Here is a 17649-nt window from a genome sequence, read left to right on the forward strand (position 1 = left end):
GTTCTTGCGCGAGGCATTGCGAGATGTCTTGTGCTAAAAGGAGCAGCAGTCATTTTGGGGACTAGAAGCAGTCATAGCTTCAAACATATACATAAGTCTTGGCAACACTACAAACAGGCCCCGAATAGAGCTTCCAACAGTGGACTGAGCGAATTGACTCCATTGCGATTCCACAATAGAGATAGATTCTGATGTAACTACCCCACAAAACATCCTCCGCGCAGAATGTTTTCAGAAAGCAAATCTTCACTAGTGACGATGCTGTACAGATTTGGTTCAGAGCGTCCGTGGATTGTCGGTACGAACGAGTGAGGCCCTGTACAAACCGCCTAACGAGATGTGAGGCACCTAGATCATGTAACGATAGCCCTTCTGTAACATCCTCGCCGCCCCAATATCAATACCTTCCATCTGCGCAGTCTTCTCCAATCTAGCCAGATCCTTCTGTCCCAAGGGGGTGTCCTGATCCGCAAGTCTGTCAAGTCTCTTATTGGCCCTGCTCAATATAATGTACATCGTCATACCACATAGCGCAGCGATGGCTTGGAGGCCGATGTTCATACCAAGCGCCGGCCGGTAGTGGGGTGCGTCCTGCTTGCGATATACGAATGGTGTCCAGATACTCGCTGAGTTACCGATCGAGTTGATAAAGGCGAAGGCCGCAGCCCTCTGTTATGCCATTAGCTTGACGGATCAATAAGAGGGCAGTTAGAGGATTTTACCTTGGCTGGGGGCCGAGGGATGGCGGACGCAATCCATGCGTAGCTGGACAGTCAACTAGTGCACAAAGAAGAGCATGAGCCGAAGGAACTCACCAGGTACCGTTCATTGCGAAGATGAAGCACATTAGAAACAGCGAAAAATACTTTGCTCCGAAACTCTCGGTGAACATGAAGACGAGGAAGCCGACAATCGTAATAGGGATTGCTGCAGATTTGCGGTTAGTGCCTCTGCCAGTCGATGCAGGTCTACCAAGAGACTTACGGTACATGAAGAACCAGAAGCGCATGTGCACCTTGTCGCTGATCCAGCTATGCGCTAGAGCCCAGATAGTGATAAAGATGTAGGGTGGTGCACATAGTAGAAGGGAGATAGTATGGCTGTAGCCCAACGTTGCGGTCAAAGTTGGGAAGAAATTCTGGAAACCTGCCGCGCCAGTGATGCACATGTAAGCGATGGCTAGAACGTAGGTTTTGGACTAGACAAATGATTAGCACTGATGCGCTCAAAGTGAGTCTTCCGGTGGGATCACCAACATCTTTCATTGCCAGCTTGAAGCCTTTGATTTGAGACATGCCACCAGCTTCGTCGACATCGGCCTCCGCAGCTTCAATTGCTAGACGACGGTTGGCGACGTGTTGCATTTCAGGGCTAAGGCGCTTCCAGGTGTGGGGAAAGTCTGGGAGGATGACCATGATGCAGAGGCCGATAGCAACAGTGATTGTTCCTTCGATAATGTATAGCCACTGCCAAGCAGCGAGGCCTCGTTTGCCCGCCAGCCCGCTCAAGATGCCAGCGGCGATCAGGTTGCCAAAAGCGCCACTGATCAGGGAGCCGGAATAGAAGATGGACATGCGCAGATTGAGCTCTTCCTTGGTGTACCATTTGGATAGATAGAACAAGACTCCGGCGAAGAAAGGAGCCTCCACAATACCAAGTATAAATCGACATGCCACAATGCTGCCGTAGCTTTTGACCAAGCACGTCAGGGCAGAAACAAGGCCCCAGGCGGTGGTGAAGAAGCCAAGATACAGAGATGGCCGGCCGAGATGATTCAACATGAGATTTGAAGGGACTTGTCCGAGAATGTAGCCAACGAAGAGGATCGAGAGACCTTGTACTATGTTAGTGTCTGCTCGTCAAGCGCCCATTGCCTCTGTCTTACCAGTTTGATACCTGCAAGAGATGGATCAGTGATCGTGTTCGTCCCAGCCATGCCAGACACAACTTACTCTTCGCCAGTCAAACCCAGATCGTCCTCAAGGCCTTGCAAACGAGCCGCGGCATAGTTGTTGCTAGATGCAAATCAGTAGGGTAGATACGAGACGTAGGCTTTGGCATACCGGTCTATGTAATTCATCAAGTACCTGTGGGCTCGGGTTAACGAAGTTCAGGGATATTCGACGGAATCAATTACACAAGGACAACAAGTGGCATGATACGGCTGTCAATGCGTCGTCGTAACTTCTTCTCGATGAGCTTCTCATCGGGGGTAAGCACTGCATCGTGGAGGGCTTCATCATGGCTCATGTGCGCTTTGTCACCCAAGATGTCGGCGTCATGCACCTCCTGTTGGTACTTGATCTCAGACATCGTGGCGATTAATCGATGCGCAGGACCTTGGGATTAGATGTGAGGGCGAGAGACTGTCGATCAATTGGAGCTGCTGGGCTTTAAGTACATATCCTGACTGCCGCACCAGAGCTCTGCGTCAGTGACGCGCTCGATCCGCGGCTCGCATGAGGACTAAAGCCTGGGGTTGATGGCACGTGGGGCCTGGAGAGCATCTAGCCCCCAAACAAGGAAGGTCGGGGGCTGATCTAGGAGACTGAAATGGAGGCTCTCGTATCGCGGGTTGGGTCACCGGGCGACAGAGCACCCAACGGCTATGCCGGGGAGATGGCTTTCTGGGTGTGACCAAGGCTCCTGGCTTTGGCTCTCGGTTGAGTAAACCAGCCAGCCCCGGTCATCACGGCACAAGACTCCATAAGCATCTCCAAGGACCCCGCTTAGGGTGCTTGAACTCGAGGCTAAATCAATGCTGATTCGCGGCCCCGCTGCCCACCCCCATGGTCTGATTCCGCGTGGCAATTAAAGGTTGCAACATTGCCCACCCGGGAACGGCATCGGCACCGGTCGGTCATGAATTAAGGATGTGCCCATCTATAATTCGCTCTAATCGACGTGTATTGCGCCTGCAGAAAAGACTGAAGAACTTAGGCGACACATGCTACGCGTATCATCCAGGAGAGCATGGCGTTTGAAGCTTGTCGGAACATGGGCGCTCCTGGATAACCGGAGTGCTAGGTAGGGAGAACGATCAGGCGGGAAACAGTATTTATCCGTCGGCCCATACGAGGCTCTGGGCGACAGTACAACACCGAGCTGTGTCATGAACAGTAAAAGCAGTGTTACTTGCTCAATATGTCAGAGCTCGACAGGCAGATGCTTGAAAGAGCATATAGCCAATCGACCAAGACATTACCTCAACATGTCCTGGTGCCCTCCCCAGCCCGCAGTGCCCCAGATTCAGATCTGACTGCCATTGAATCATTAGGTCCCATCCGGAATATCGTCTTTCCAGGTGAATAGGCCCACCTAAATTGACCTATCACCCAACACTTGCACCGATATCCATCCAGCATAGCGATAGTAGCCTAGATCCATGAGCATATAAGTGTGTCCCGGGCCGAATATCTTGATTAAAAAGGTAGAGTGGAGCAGCCCGGGTCGCTCATACAAGAGTCGAAGTACCGAGACCCAAGCCCCTTTGCATGACATGTGGCTTTCGTCGATCCTTCATTCAGACATTCACTATCTTTCTCACATAACAGCAGATTTCTCATGTTTGAAGAGCATCTCCGTGAACTCTTGAGCTGAGGGTACTGAGGCGAGACCCACAACTTTTACTGCCTGTTGCCAAGCTGCCGCCGGAGTGGGGACATAACACTCCGCCCCCGCAAGACCTGTCACTGCATGATCAATGAGCCTCCTTCTACGCACTCATCTTGTACTCTCGCACGAATTGGACAAGCTGTCTGCAGAATCTATCTTTGCCGCTTAAATCTCAGACACGACATCACAGAAATTCCCGAAGGTTTTCCTGTGCCCCGAAACCCACAGCACGGAACCTGGTAGCACCACCAGCACTGTACCAAACCCCAGCAGAAAATCCCCAATCATCCCCTCCTGAAAGCCCAGGAGACCACCTGGACCCACATCCACAAGTGAACCACACCATCGAGCATGGCCAGCACCAGCACCAACACCAACATCTCCCCCTATCTCTTCCTCACCGCCTCCCTGCTCAACGCCCTCGCGGTACCAGGGCACATCATCTTCGGCCGACAGAACGTCGACCCCACGCTCCGCGCCCTCCAGGGCAGATCCGACTCTCCCACGCACGCCGTAGGCCTCGCCGCCGCCAGAGTCGGCTTTGAGCACATGACCGTCGGGATCTTCGCTGCGGGTACGTTCCATTTAGCCACTATCCCCAGTCCTCCCTTTTCTCCTGCGATGACGGACGTTTGGTACTAGCCAAGCACACTGACGCGAGGACTTTCAAACAGCCATATTGAATTACCGCTGGAGCGCGACGAACGGGCCGCAAGGCCGAGATGAGCACGCGCTGTTCTGGGCGCTGCTGGGCGGCGGCTGGTGGGTAGGGCGGCGGTACTGGCGCGTTGGCGAGTATGGGCCGCTGGTGCTATGTCTGTGGGGACCGCCCTTGTGCAGTCTTGCGGCATGGGCTCTGGCGCAGCATTGAGAATGGCAAAGACCTCAACAGTTATCTTGCCTGGCGGGTCACTGGTGAGCAACTTAAGGGGCCTCGTAAGACCGCGTTTATGGCGGCATCCTGACGCGGGATGCTGGGCAGTCGCAACCAACAGAGCGACCTTCCGGTAGCTGGCGCTTTGCTTCTTTGGTCGCTGCTGCGGGATACGGTCAGCGATTATTGCAGACCGCACCTGTTCTGATACAGAAGACTTCCAAATCAATCAATGTCTCTTCCATCCCCAGGCTAGGAAGCGCAAATGGAAGCGAAGGTTTAACCGGGGAGTGTGTCAGATGGCGAGAAACAAAGCGATCACGGGGAAAAAGGCCAGAGGATTTGCACAAAGGTGTGTCAAAACACTGAATTCATCATTTGACTTCAAAAACTGGTTTTGTCTCATGGCGAGAATCGAAAGAAACAGCTCAGCAAGAAACTATAAAACAAAAAGCAAGCAGCAGACATGGAACTTGCCTGCGTCCATCGAACGTCCATACTGGCGGACCATTTCACCTTCCTTTCCTTCCAGTAGTGACCACGAACACCTCACAAGCACTGGAAGTAGTACGGGTTGAGCTCCGTGCAGGTCAGGCCGGACTGGCAAGTGGTTGGGCCGGTGAACTCTTGGCCGCCGCACTGCTGGTATTGCGCGACGGTGCCAGAGCCACCGTTCGCAGGAGTGGTTGTGGTAGGAGTAGCAGCAGGGACAGTTGAGGTCTGGAGAGTCGTTGTCGGCGCCGGGGCGGGCAGATTGGTTGTGCCGCTGCCGCCGCTGCCACCGTTGCCGCCGGAGCCAGGGTTGCTGCCAGAACCACCGCCGGCCATCAAAGGGGGGCCGGGGATAGGGTAGCTTGTGGGGTTGTTGTACATGTTGAAGAGAACGCCAGGGTCGTTGGCGGTGTACAGCTGGGTGCCGACGGTGCCGGAGGACAGAGAGTCACTGCCGGAGCCGGTGACTTCGATGTTGACACACTGGGGGTAGAACTGGGCGCCTCCAGGATTGCCTCCCTCGTGCAAGGCGATGATTTCGTGGCGTAGGACGTAATTACCCGGAGCAATCGAGCTTGGGATGGTGACGGGCCAGGTGTTGCCATTCGCGATGAGTTCGTTAGCCGCCCAGGAACCTCCAGAGAGACCAGCCTCCGCGATCTTTACGAATTGGAGGGAAGACTTGCTGACGCCAGCAAAATCGGAGCCAGCGCTGGCCAGGTAGTCAATGACCGGACCGCTGTGTGACTCTGGCCAGGTGTCCCAGTTCATGGTGATGGTGTCGCCTGCAGCGACCGTGACACTAGAAGTGCCAGGCTCACCACCCTTGTGGCAGACGATGTCTGGGCTGGTCGGGTCGCTAACGAAGCCGTTATCCAGATTGTCGGCTACCCACGCCGCAGTGTCAGGGCGGGGGCTCCGGCCCAGACCGCCATTGACGCCTCCTTCCACTTCCTGACCGCCAATGGTGTAGCTCTTGACGTGGCCATGAGCATAGACCGTGCTGGCGAAGGCCAGAGCGCCGACAATCGAGTTGATTTTCATTGCAGCCATGGTGTCGAGCTGATGATGAGATGCTGACTTCCAAGGAAGAGTTGTACTGCTGTTGCTGTAAGAAAAAGAATGTAAGCGGCTTCAATCAATGAAGCGGCGATGCAAAGAACGTAGAAGTGAACGACTGTGAATGATAGACCTGCTGAGCTGAATGAAGAGAGGGCAAAATGGTCGAAGCCGCAGACGGGATAATATACCTGTAGACATGCCTATGAACTTTTTCCGAGACTCCTTGCTGAAGCGGTCCTGTCGTGGACGGTCGACCAGGTTCACGTGGTGGCGTGTTTGAAGACTGGGGTCGAAGTCATAGCCGAAGACAGGCTGCCCCTGACGCGGCGAGCCTAGGACGAGCTTAGGACTTTCGGCGCCAACTGGGTATCCACAATTCAAGAGAAAACCCACGGATGCTCAACCAAATACATTGCTAGATGTACCAAAATCTAGGGCCACGGCTGTGGATGACAACATGTTTAGTGGATAAAAGTGGCTTCTTACCAAAATTTCAGCATCGAAAGCGGTCGGTGGACGTTGTGGTGTCTGGGAAAGTGTTGGCGAAGTAGACCACGTGGTCGTTAGAGAGTCCATGGCTGTACTCCGTACTCGTAGCACGGGTGACATCTCCGAACGCTGCTGCCGCGAACTTCAAGGGGCGAGCGTGGTGGAGCGGATAGGTGTGCCAAGCTGTATGAGTCGGGGTCTTTGGGAGCCGCCACTAGGCGACGTGGACTGGATCAGGAGACTCAGCACCTCCGCGGTTCTACCGCTGTAGACCCGGCCATAGGGAGGCCGTTTCGAGGACTCCGCTCGGTGCTATGTACGTGTATTCTGTCCGCCAGGCCCTTCCGCCGGCTAATATCGCCAGGCTTGGCGCGAATGACCTGTAGCTGCCCGGTCGCACCATCCTCATCAGTCCCTGTACAACTGCTGTTTCGATTCGGAAATTCGTGAACTCAGTACTGCAGTCCAAGTCCGAGCCTCGCAGCATGGACTTTGCGGAGCAAGGGATGCATTCGCAATCGAAAAATGTGTTCAAATTTACAGGCGATGACCCTGAGAGGACCTGGCTCGCTTCGAGACGATTCAAGCCACGATCGTCACCCGTCTATCGCCCATGGAGCCGCCGGTACGGAGTATACACTGAAACGCCCATCAGGCTGTGGCTAGGCCACCAGGGCCAACAGTTGGGCAAGAGAAAATCGGTCGGCGAAGCGAGCGAGAGCTCGGCACTGTTTCAAGCTGATGCCGCCAAGAGAAGTGTCCACGACACCCATGACGAGGGCTTTTCTCCGGATGAGGTGTCGTGTATCACAGCACTCTTGTACGGGTAAATTAGTCGAACGTAGCTAACAGAACGCATGACTTCCAATTTCTTCCTGTACTTGGGGTCCTGGGCATATTGTGTTGTTGTTTGGCCCATCAGGGATCCTGTAACCTCGTTGCTGGGGGTATACCACTTTCCTTTGCCGGGGTCAACAGGCGATTTAGGTCTATACCTGGGCCGCTGCTTGCAGTTGCATCTTCATCCACGATTCCATGTCACTACTCCTGAGCATCAAGGTTTTCCCTAGCACATCTCATTGGCACAGGCCAGGAAACCGTCCAACAGATCGGTGTTCACCGCGGTTTTTTCGCCTCCCTTGTTGTTTCTTCACCGTCGAACCATTCAGTTGGCTGGCGGCTGCTGCCAACATGTTTGGGCAGAAATCTCGCTGCCACTGCATTGCCGTCGATGACGGCGCCTCGGCTTGTCAGCTTCTTCCCGAACAATTCATCTGCAACGATCCAGCGCGCTAAAATCTGCTTCGCTGACATCGTATAGGAAGGGTGCGATTGAGAGTACTGCTGACGCTGGCAACAAACAGCAACAGCGAGATCGTTTCCGATCCGTATGTGTAAAGCGGAAAGCGGTAGCGGTCCAAGCCAGCAAGACGCTCTCCGAGCACGAGCTCAGTCATTGGTCAATGGCTTTCTCTTATAATCTGGGCCGGTCTCAGTCAATAGCTCGTACAGGGCCTGGTGATCACTGCCAGCGTCCATCGGATTGGCGCCATGATCAGACTCCGGTCGTCCGCCTGCGACTTCGGGTTGATAGGGCCTGGCTGTGCCCAGTTTCATGTGCAGCCAGGCAAGCACCTGCTGCTTAACCATATTTGCTTGGACAATGGAGTATTGCGGCGCTGTCTGATAGCTAAGGACCATTGATGCGAAGGCTTTTGGCGAAAGATAGATGTTCTCTGCATGGATGAAAAGGGACAGCGGCTTGCTCTCAAAAGTGTCGTCAAGTGACTGCAAGAAGAGCTCAGTCACGTGCCATGATTTACCCAAAAGTTGTAGAGAAATTCTGACCATCCTCAAGCATGACCATTTGAGAGCCTAAATCATGATCAAGGTCCACTTCGAAGGCCATTGGACCAGTGAGTAGGGAACAAGACCACGTCTCTGAGTATGTCTCATATCCAGCCAAGATCTCCAGACGAGGCCGATGTGGGCACGAATATGACCTCGTCGAGGAGTCCCCCGTCTTCGACAAGATTCTGTTGAAGGTATCAATCCAGTGACTGAGCACGAGAAAAGTGCTGGGAGCCCGGCAAAGGTAACGATGGGCGGTCTCCAGTGCTGTACCGAGCTCTAACCAGGGCTCATGTTATCGTAAGGCGAATCAAGCTGTGAGAGGTATTGCTGGAAAGTAAACGTAGAGTAGACCGACATGGGCATGGAGAGGCCATGGAAGAAGGCAGTTACAATCATCACGCCTATAGCCACTGCACCAAGTACCCATAATAGCTGGCGTCTTCACGGTATAATACTTTTCGGATTACGAGAAAGCTTTTCGGCATACCGTAAGGGAATATTCAGTGAGGCATACAGTGGGTGACATGACAATGGAGAAGATGTAGCCGTTGAGCTCTAGCCACCTAGCACCCCACTCAACCACATCATCGCATCATATTCCTAGAGTGTTCATTGAGGAAATCATTGTGATTTAGAAGCAGTGGTGGTAGTACACGTATGCAAGGAGAAGATAAACACACATTGCACGCTGAGACGTCCAGGAGCGTCGAAGAGTAGGCATGGCAGTGGTGGATATGTTAACGCACCTTGTCACGGTCCAGCATCGCAGCAGATCTACCTCATACAGGACGTAGGTTGTGTTTTCTGCGAAAGCCGGCACCCATCTTGATCAACTGGCCCAACAGATTACAGGTCCATTGGGCACACATGCTCCAGCTTGGAACGGACACCGCAGCAGATAGAGACTAGCACAAGGCGTCCGTCTCAATTTGCCATCGTAGTGACCATCACGGAAATTGATGAAAGCGATGAGCAGAAGACGAAGAAGCTGCCAGTCGAGAAATCGCTCACAAGGTGTGGACGGTAGACACGGCTGAAGAGTGGATTTCCAGGCTACCGACGTCATAGCTTCATCGCCCGCCCGGTCGAGTCAACATTATCACTCGGTTCATTTCCGTACACTGCAACGACACTGCATAATTAGTATTCCTTGGTGCCGTTCTTCAATGCCCATGATGCGCATACGTCGTGAGAGATGAGAATCATCGTGTCGTTCGGCCGCAGCTGCGGCAGACGCGTCTTCTCCGGCGGCGCGTCGTTCCAGTCCGTTCGAGCCTACACCTTGTCTCGCGGGGCGTCCTCGTCGTCGACACCAGCCTCCAAGTACAGATTCAAGGATTCTCGTCAGAGGACGCATCCATATTTGCTCGCCGCCGCGGCGCTGACTCCTGCCGTCTTCGTAGAGCTGAGTCAAGATGACAATAAAGAGGGCGAAACGGGCGAGCAGCACATGCTTGCGGCGTCGCGAGAAGAAATTAGCAAAAAAGTCCCGGAGAATGCGCATGGCCTCTCAAGAGTATATCGAACCATTGTCTACGTTCTCGATCAGTATATACACGAACCTGTGGCCACTGGGTTGCGATTCCTGCATTTGGTTTTTATCTTTGTTCCCGTCATCGCCACGATTCCGATGGTATGGATTGGCGCGAGGAGAAAAGACAGGGACAACGAGAGAAGCGGAACTATTTGGTGGTATGGCTTCCTCGTCAACTCGATGGAGCGAGCAGGACCTGCCTTCATCAAGCTGGGCCAGTGGGCTGCCTCCCGGACCGACATCTTTCCATCACAGATGTGTACCGTTATGTCGGAGCTACACTCCAATGCCCCGGCACACTCTCTGGCCTACACCAAGAGAACCATCTCGACAGCTTTTGGCGGTCGTCGCTTTGAAGACATCTTCGACGAATTTCATGAGAAGCCACTCGGCGTTGGTGCAATAGCACAAGTCTACAAGGCAAGGTTAAAGCCGGATATCGCCAAACCAGATGATAGCGACCTGGACCACAGCTCCTCCAAGACCCTCATAAGTAGAGTGCGCCGCAATGTGGATGCGATCGCAAAGTCCTCGCCTCAGCGCGTGCCCTCGTCCTACGTCGCGATAAAGGTCCTTCATCCCAAGGTGGAGCGAATCGTGAGGCGGGATTTGAAGATCATGGGCCTTTTTGCCGCCATCATCAATGCTGTTCCCACTCTAGAATGGCTGGATCTGCCCAACGAAGTCGAGAATTTTGGTGAGATGATGCGTCTGCAGCTCGACCTACGCATAGAGTCAGCCAACCTCACCATTTTTCGGAAACACTTTCAGAAGCGGACCACGGCTTGGTTTCCACACCCGTACTCTGATTACACCACTCGACAGGTTCTAGTTGAAGAGTTTGCCCAGGGTATTCCCATGTCCGCCTTCCTCGAGTCAGGTGGTGGAGTCTTCCAGAAGGAAATTGCAGACGAAGGTCTGGACGCCTTTCTTCACATGCTTCTCATCGACAACTTCGTACATGCCGATCTTCACCCTGGGAATATCATGGTCCGCTTCTACAAGCCAAAACAGCCTGATGTCCATCTGCCCTATAGCTCCCGGCAGGACCCGACCCAACCGTCCTCTCCTGATGAGATCGATGAAACTGAGGCTGTTCTCGCCCGCCTCCGCCCTCATATGGGTAATAAACCTGAGTGGCATCGAGCCCTTGCTAAGATTGATTCGGAGGGCTATCGTCCACAGTTGATCTTCATCGACACCGGTCTCGTCACTGAGCTAAACAGCGAGAACCGCAGCAATTTTCTCGACTTGTTCCGTGCCGTGGCCGAGTTTGACGGCTACAAAGCAGGACATCTCATGATCGAAAGATGCCGCTCACCAGAAGCTGTCGTAAATGGAGAGGTCTTTGCGCTGCGCATGCAGCATCTCGTGCTGGGCGTCAAGGGTCGAACTTTCGCACTGGGCAACATCAAGATCGGCGATGTGCTCTCCGAAGTTCTCTCAATGGTTCGATCCCACCACGTCCGCATGGAAGGTGACTTCGTCAACGTGGTCATTTCAATCCTTCTCTTAGAAGGTATAGGTCGTAGTCTCGACCCGAATCTAGACCTTTTCAAGAGCGCCTTGCCCATCCTGCGACAGATTGGCAGCACGGATCCGAAGGCTGTGTTCAAGACGTTTAAGGAGGGTGACTTTTCGCTTCTGAAGATCTGGGTCGGGCTTGAAGCACGACGATTCCTGCAGGCTAGCGCCGAGAGCGTCGAGCTCTGTGTCAAGAGCGATTTGCTGAGTCCCAATGTGTAGACGAAAGACTACAGATCATATACGAATCTTCAGTTCTGCATTTTGCATTACACGGTGTCTAGGAGCACAGCACATGACAGAGTAACATAGTCAGAACATCGAACTGCCTTCCCCTCTTCACATCCTGTTTCTCGGTCATAAGCCGTTATCCACGCCTCGGACTCCACACGTCAGCGTCCGCTCACGCCATCGGTCTCGCTCGTTACCTGGATCTCGTTTTTGCGGCGGCGTTGACGTAATGTGCCGTCTCTTCGCTAGAGATGGCGGAGGTTTACAATACAAATCACATAGTCGCGATAGAGTGGAAGTCCAAGCTTCGACAAGCCTCTTTGGAAGAAGACCCGGAAATGCAACAGCCCTATTGGACTGTAAGGCAGCAGACCTACAAGGATCTGACTACCCGACTCCGAGCCTTGCAGGGCCTCCATTGACGCTGGAGCAAGACCTAGAAAAGTCTTGTCGGACTTTGAAGAGCCGACTTATTAGGGTAGGAGGAGACCAAGCTATTTGTTCATCCTGAAAGGATGGTTTAGAATGGCGTGAGGTACATTTCGAAAGACGGTGCGCCGGACGAATCGTGGTTGGTTTTGGCTGCCTCTGATCCAGTCTCCGCCCGGTCTCCTCAATGAGGCCCGCCATATTACTCCAGCGATGTCAGCAACAACGTAAGGCGGCAGTGGTATTGGCTTAATCTTGGCACAGCACGAAGCATATCCTGGTAACTCGGCCGCCAGTTGCCGGGAATGAAGTGACGCCGACCTCTTGGATCAATGCATACGAGCGGATGACAAGCAAATGGTACGATGACCCGGCTGAGAAATTGTCCTGGCAGTATCGCACGGGACCATCTCGTGTTCGCCGACTCTTCAGGTACCCAGCAGCTGCTTTGTGAACCAGATAGTTTCAAGCTCATGTGGGTCGAAGAACCTTTGCACCTATGCACCTGTTACGGGACGTATAAAGCATTGCCATTTTCCACCCTGACAGAAGATAATATTGGGAAGTAACAGTGCAGCCACGCCCAGTCCGACGCAGCAGTTGCGTGCCTCAACATTCGAAGACAACTCTGCTCGTCTGATAATATGGCAACCACAGCCTCCACGCTCACCAGCACCCATGCCGACAACCCTAACATGACGATGGACAGCCCACAAGGCATAGATGGCAGCTATACGCCCGCATACCATGACAAGGTCGCAGCCTACGTGCTGCCCAACGAGTGAGTCCCGCCCCGGCCTACCCGGCGGGACACCAGAACACTAAATGTTCGTCTTCGTCTAGTGCACCAGAGCACGTCCGCCTGGAGTACCAATGCCGCCTCCTGCGCGACGTCTACGCGTCGCATGGTCAGCAGTCAGAGTTCCATGCCCCGCTTCCTGCGAGCGTCAATAATTTGCTAGACGTAGGCTGCGGCACGGGCGTGTGTTCTGACGCTGCGGCTGCCCGCTTCCCGCAAGCCCATGTCTACGGGGTTGACCTGAGTCCCGTGCCCGGAGGTATCAGGGAGAAGCGGCCGAACATTCAGTATCTGGTCGCGGACATCCTCAAGGGGCCTGACGCTCTGAATGCGGGTGGAGCACCTGGAATCGGGGAGTACGACTTTGTCTTCTCCCGCTTGCTGGCGCTGGGCATGAGCGACTGGCGCTCTTATCTGAAGATTGGTCACGATCTGCTCCGCACGGGCGGCTGGATGGAGGTGCACGACTTCAACTTCATCGTTCTCGACGCATCGGGCAAGGTTATCTCTGACGAGTCCTCCGCGCCCGGCGAGGAGTTTGAGTGGCTCCGTCTTCTGCGTATCGAGGCGTCGAAGACGGGTTTGGATTTCGAGTCTGGCTTCAACGCACAGAGCTTGATGCGCAACGCAGGCTTCGTGGCCATTCAGACCTGGCGTTATGACTGGTGGTTCGGCCCCAAGCATGCCAGCAACCCTGCGGAGGAGAAACTCGGGCAGTACGTGTTGACCTGGATGCTGCCGTTCTTCCATCATGTGATCAATAGGGTTATGACTGGCAAGATGAGTGAAGGTGAGATTAGCGAGGTGCAGAGGAAATGCAAGGAGAGCCTGCGGCAGCGGGAGGCGAGGTTTGTCTATGCAGTCAGCGTTGGGAGAAAGGCTTAGTGGGCATAGAGCATGATAGAGTTGGTGAGTGAGTACACGACATCCAGGTAGAAACAATCCTACTCGCTCCTCCTGTCCTTCACCCCAGGGCCAACCTCGATACATCAGCACTCAAAGTCTCCCCCAGAACCATCTCACTGACCACCTTTCCGGTTCCCAGACTCAGACTTATCCCCCAAGGCCCATGCCCACTCGCCACGAACACACCGCCCATCCCTTTTCCCTTCTCTCCAGCAGTCTTAACCCCTCCCAACATCTCATTCCCTACCCTCCCCACCACCGGCACTCCCGTCTCACTCACCGGCCTAAAGCACAACCCCTCACTCACATCCCTCAAATCATCCTCATTCCTCCCCCCTAAATCACCCTGCTGTCCTCCGTCCCCCATCGCCCTTCCGCACAACTGCACCGCACATCCCCTCATCTCCCTCTTCGCCGCCTCATACCCTTTACCCTTCGCCAGCAAAGGCTTCACATCCTCCGCACGCGGCGGCAGCGCCAGGTCCGGCTCGTTCAGCCCGCCGACCCAGATCTCCGTCTGGCCATCGGGGGACAGGCGCGCGAACGCTTCGGGTGCGTAGGTCCAGGCGTGGCCTATAAAGGAGGCTGGCGTGGGTGAACAGTAGACGGCATAGCAGATGTGCTGCTGCTGCTGCTCGCCGGATTTGTTTTTGGAGGAAGGTGGGCCTTCGTTGCGAGAGAGGGGAAACGGGGCAACGTAGCGTGGTGACTTGGCAAGGACGCTGTGGCCTGCAAGGGGATAGATGGGGATTCGGGTGGAGGCGTGTGGGAAGAGAGTGGCGAAGAGGGAGGGGGTCCAAGGCCCGGCTGCCAAAACGAGATTGCTGCAATCGAGAGACGTGGTCCCTTCGGTGGTCGGAGACGTGTAGTGGAGGCCGGTGAGGGTGCTGCTGTCATTGTCGGTAACGATGGAAGTTGGGGTGGCGGAGAGGTGTAGCTGCACGCCGCGGGACTGGCACTGCGCGAGGAGGAAGGAGCAGAGGCTCCGGGGGTGGATTTGAGCACAGTCGGAGGGCATACCGATTGTGGACAGAGTGCCGCCGGGCTGGGCTGTGAAGCAGGCCGGGGAGCCATCTGGGTTAAAAGTCTCGACTTGAGAGCCAGTCGAGTTGGGCGGGTCCCCCGACGAGGAGGTGGAGGGGGGAAGATCTGGTGCAGCGTTCGCACGGCTGGTACCAGAGGAGATCCAATCCTGCGACTGGCCCCTCTTGCGGTTGACAACTCCAGTGCCGTCGATGCTGAGCGAGTAGACCTGGCTGCCAGCGTAGCCCCAGCGCCTCTGGCCCTCGTGCTGCAAAGCAAGCTCCCGGTGGAGCCGGAATGAAAGGGCGGCGAGGGATGCTGAAGCGGGACTCATCCAGTCTTCCGCGAGGAAGCCTCCAGCGAATCCGGAGGCGGAGAGGAGGAGGGAGTGCGAGGAGTCTAGGATGTGGATGTGTGGGTTGCCTGGTGCAGAGGGCGGACGTTCAAGAGAAAGACAGTGTGCGATCGAAAGGCCGATAATGCCGCCGCCGAGGATAACTGTCGCCATAGTTGCGGCTTATAGGCTCGAAGGGTAGAGGCGCAGAATGGACGAGGTGTACTCTGTGATGGCCTGGTGGCTATAGCCTTTGGGAATTGTCGAACTGGTGCGGACCGATACTTCGTTCCACGTAGGAGGTGACGGGCGACTCATGGATATCCTGACAATGCACTATCGCCCAACGACGCTGTAGCAGGGCCAGGAGGTCACTCGTCTCCAAAGGCATACGACCACGCCATGAATGGCGTATATCAAGGTGGGGCATCTGAGGGGTGGAGTCGCGAACACATCTGATCTGGCACACAAGCTCTGCTTAGAGACCCTCCCGCACAAGTCTTTCCCCGAAACCTCCAAAACGTAAGCCATAGACCTAGCCCCAAAGGTCGGTCCAACACCAGCCACAGCGCTTTAACCTGGCAGCATGTCAACGATTGTGGTCACCGGCGCCTCAGCTGGCATCGGTCTGAGCATTAGCAAGTATCTTCTGGCCGACGCACGCAAGCATCGCCTTGTGCTCTGCTGTAACAGCAACGACAAGGCACTTAGGGAGCTGGCAAATGATCCGGCCAACGCAGACCGTGTCTTTGTCATCAAAGGTGACACGGCGGATGCAAAGTTCGTTTCGACGGTCTTTGCGCAGAGCTTGGTGCATTTTGAGATCGATCGGATCGATGCCTTGGTGCTGAATCATGGAACGCTGGGCGACGGGACAAGGATTGCCGATTGTACGCAGAAGACGTGGGAATGGGTGTTTAGGGTCAACTTCTTCAGCATTGTTGACATTGTGAGGTTGAGTGCGAGCGCCTCGAACGACTACTGACTCGTACCCAGATCCAGCATACTATTCCTTACCTACGAGAAAGCCAAGGTCGGATAATCATCACATCTTCTGGAGCCGCTGAAGGTTCTACCACGACCTGGGGGCCTTATGGTATGCATCAGAAGTTTTTGAGTTGCGCTCCATCTGACGCTCACAGGCGCTTCGAAGGCCGCAATCAACCATCTCGCAAGAACTTTAGCCAAAGAAGAGCCAGTCATTACCACAGTTTCTATCAGGCCTGGCATGGTGGAAACTGGAATGCAGACACTGATCCGCGGAGATGCTTCCAAGCATATGGATACAACAGACCGGCAGAGATTTGTGGGAGCATATGAGCAGGGCAAGCTTTTGCCCGCAGACAAGCCTGGTCATGTCACGGCACGACTTGCAACTGAGGCAAAAAAAGAGCTCTCCGGGCTGTTCTTGACCTGGAACGATACGAAGCTGGCAGACTACCAGGACGCATGAGTATGAGGCCAGCTGTAGACACGATCACGGCTGCAGTATGCTCAGTCAGACTCAGTTCAGATATACGTCGCGGCACCATAACAGCATTTGCTTTCCTGTGACGGATGACACCAGGTGAACAGAAGGCCGGCAAGTACATCGAAAGGACATGGTCCATACTTCTATCATCCTGGAGCAAGGTTCTGAGACACGGTCAGCGACTCATTGATATCGCATATCACTGGAGGAGGAAAGATGTAGTGATAGAGGTCAGGCGAAAGATGAAAAATGAATACTCAATTATAAGCATTAGGCTGATGCCTTCATACTTAGCATGGAATATGAGTGAAAGGCTTCATCATAGGATGTAGAAGTAAGGACTGGGAGGCAGCTTACAAAGACACGGTTGTAGCACTTTGCGCATTTCGATCCCCAAATCGGCTTGGGGATAAAGACAGGTAAAACACGTAAGATCTCGATGACTCACTCAAACAGAATCTGCGAATTCTGTTAGTCGACATTCGAAACCAGTGCTGAGAAGCGATATGCAGACGGTTGTTCAGGTAATCGAACCGGTTAGTTCCTCATTGTCTAGACTTGGAATTTGATAGTACAAAGTGTTGCTCATCATCGAAGTGAAATTGCGATAGGGAGGGGTGTGCTTACCAAGACCAGTAGTTAGACTTGCATTGTTGCGGTGTTATGGTACCTATCTTCCAGAACGTTAGCGCATGTACTGGACGGAGCAGTTGTGGCAAGTGCTTGTAGTCGATGCTCGTTTCAGAAAGTCCGGTTTGGGTTTGGACAGGTAATCACCATACAAAATTGGGTTGTTGTAAGATAGGGGCGACACGAATAGTTCATCCTTTTGAGCAGCGGTGGAGGTTGGGAAAAGAATGAGCGTACCTTGTTTACGAGATGCGGTGGCACAATTCCGCGGTGCCACAAGGAAAACTTCATGTTCACAGCGAAGGGGATACCATGAGCAACACGCAGTCCCGGTCATCAGTCCGAGCCAATGATGATTGACAGTGGCTAGAAATATCGACTT

At 54.1% G+C, this 17649-nt stretch overlaps 7 protein-coding genes across 7 annotated transcripts; 4 read left to right on the plus strand and 3 right to left on the minus strand.

The window, feature by feature from the left end:
* Nucleotides 1–348: 348 nt before the first annotated feature.
* HMPREF1541_00957 (uncharacterized protein) lies at nt 349–2313 on the minus strand (the record flags this gene model as incomplete). Its single annotated transcript, XM_008713258.1, has 9 exons — nt 349–669; nt 723–765; nt 816–927; nt 985–1198; nt 1257–1834; nt 1886–1896; nt 1953–2015; nt 2064–2087; nt 2138–2313. 9 exons carry the CDS (start codon nt 2311–2313, stop codon nt 349–351), a joined length of 1542 nt encoding a protein of 513 aa, XP_008711480.1.
* A 1653-nt stretch (nt 2314–3966) lies between these two features.
* HMPREF1541_00958 (uncharacterized protein) lies at nt 3967–4486 on the plus strand (the record flags this gene model as incomplete). Its single annotated transcript, XM_008713259.1, has 2 exons — nt 3967–4189; nt 4290–4486. 2 exons carry the CDS (start codon nt 3967–3969, stop codon nt 4484–4486), a joined length of 420 nt encoding a protein of 139 aa, XP_008711481.1.
* A 552-nt stretch (nt 4487–5038) lies between these two features.
* HMPREF1541_00959 (uncharacterized protein) lies at nt 5039–6034 on the minus strand (the record flags this gene model as incomplete). Its single annotated transcript, XM_008713260.1, has 1 exon — nt 5039–6034. The coding sequence occupies one exon, from the start codon at nt 6032–6034 to the stop codon at nt 5039–5041; it is 996 nt and encodes a 331-aa protein (XP_008711482.1).
* Nucleotides 6035–9581: 3547 nt separating this feature from the next.
* On the plus strand, nt 9582–11666 carry HMPREF1541_00960 (uncharacterized protein; the record flags this gene model as incomplete). The annotated part of the gene is made up of 1 exon (XM_008713261.1): nt 9582–11666. The coding sequence occupies one exon, from the start codon at nt 9582–9584 to the stop codon at nt 11664–11666; it is 2085 nt and encodes a 694-aa protein (XP_008711483.1).
* A 1133-nt stretch (nt 11667–12799) lies between these two features.
* On the plus strand, nt 12800–13788 carry HMPREF1541_00961 (uncharacterized protein; the record flags this gene model as incomplete). Its single annotated transcript, XM_008713262.1, has 2 exons — nt 12800–12885; nt 12948–13788. The coding sequence occupies 2 exons, from the start codon at nt 12800–12802 to the stop codon at nt 13786–13788; spliced, it is 927 nt and encodes a 308-aa protein (XP_008711484.1).
* A 79-nt stretch (nt 13789–13867) lies between these two features.
* On the minus strand, nt 13868–15340 carry HMPREF1541_00962 (uncharacterized protein; the record flags this gene model as incomplete). Its single annotated transcript, XM_008713263.1, has 1 exon — nt 13868–15340. The coding sequence occupies one exon, from the start codon at nt 15338–15340 to the stop codon at nt 13868–13870; it is 1473 nt and encodes a 490-aa protein (XP_008711485.1).
* Nucleotides 15341–15752: 412 nt separating this feature from the next.
* HMPREF1541_00963 (uncharacterized protein) lies at nt 15753–16619 on the plus strand (the record flags this gene model as incomplete). The annotated part of the gene is made up of 3 exons (XM_008713264.1): nt 15753–16115; nt 16163–16262; nt 16309–16619. 3 exons carry the CDS (start codon nt 15753–15755, stop codon nt 16617–16619), a joined length of 774 nt encoding a protein of 257 aa, XP_008711486.1.
* Nucleotides 16620–17649: the final 1030 nt, after the last annotated feature.

The sequence above is a fragment of the Cyphellophora europaea genome (genome assembly GCF_000365145.1).
Source record: "Cyphellophora europaea CBS 101466 unplaced genomic scaffold supercont1.1, whole genome shotgun sequence".
NCBI classification, from domain to species: domain Eukaryota; kingdom Fungi; phylum Ascomycota; class Eurotiomycetes; order Chaetothyriales; family Cyphellophoraceae; genus Cyphellophora; species Cyphellophora europaea.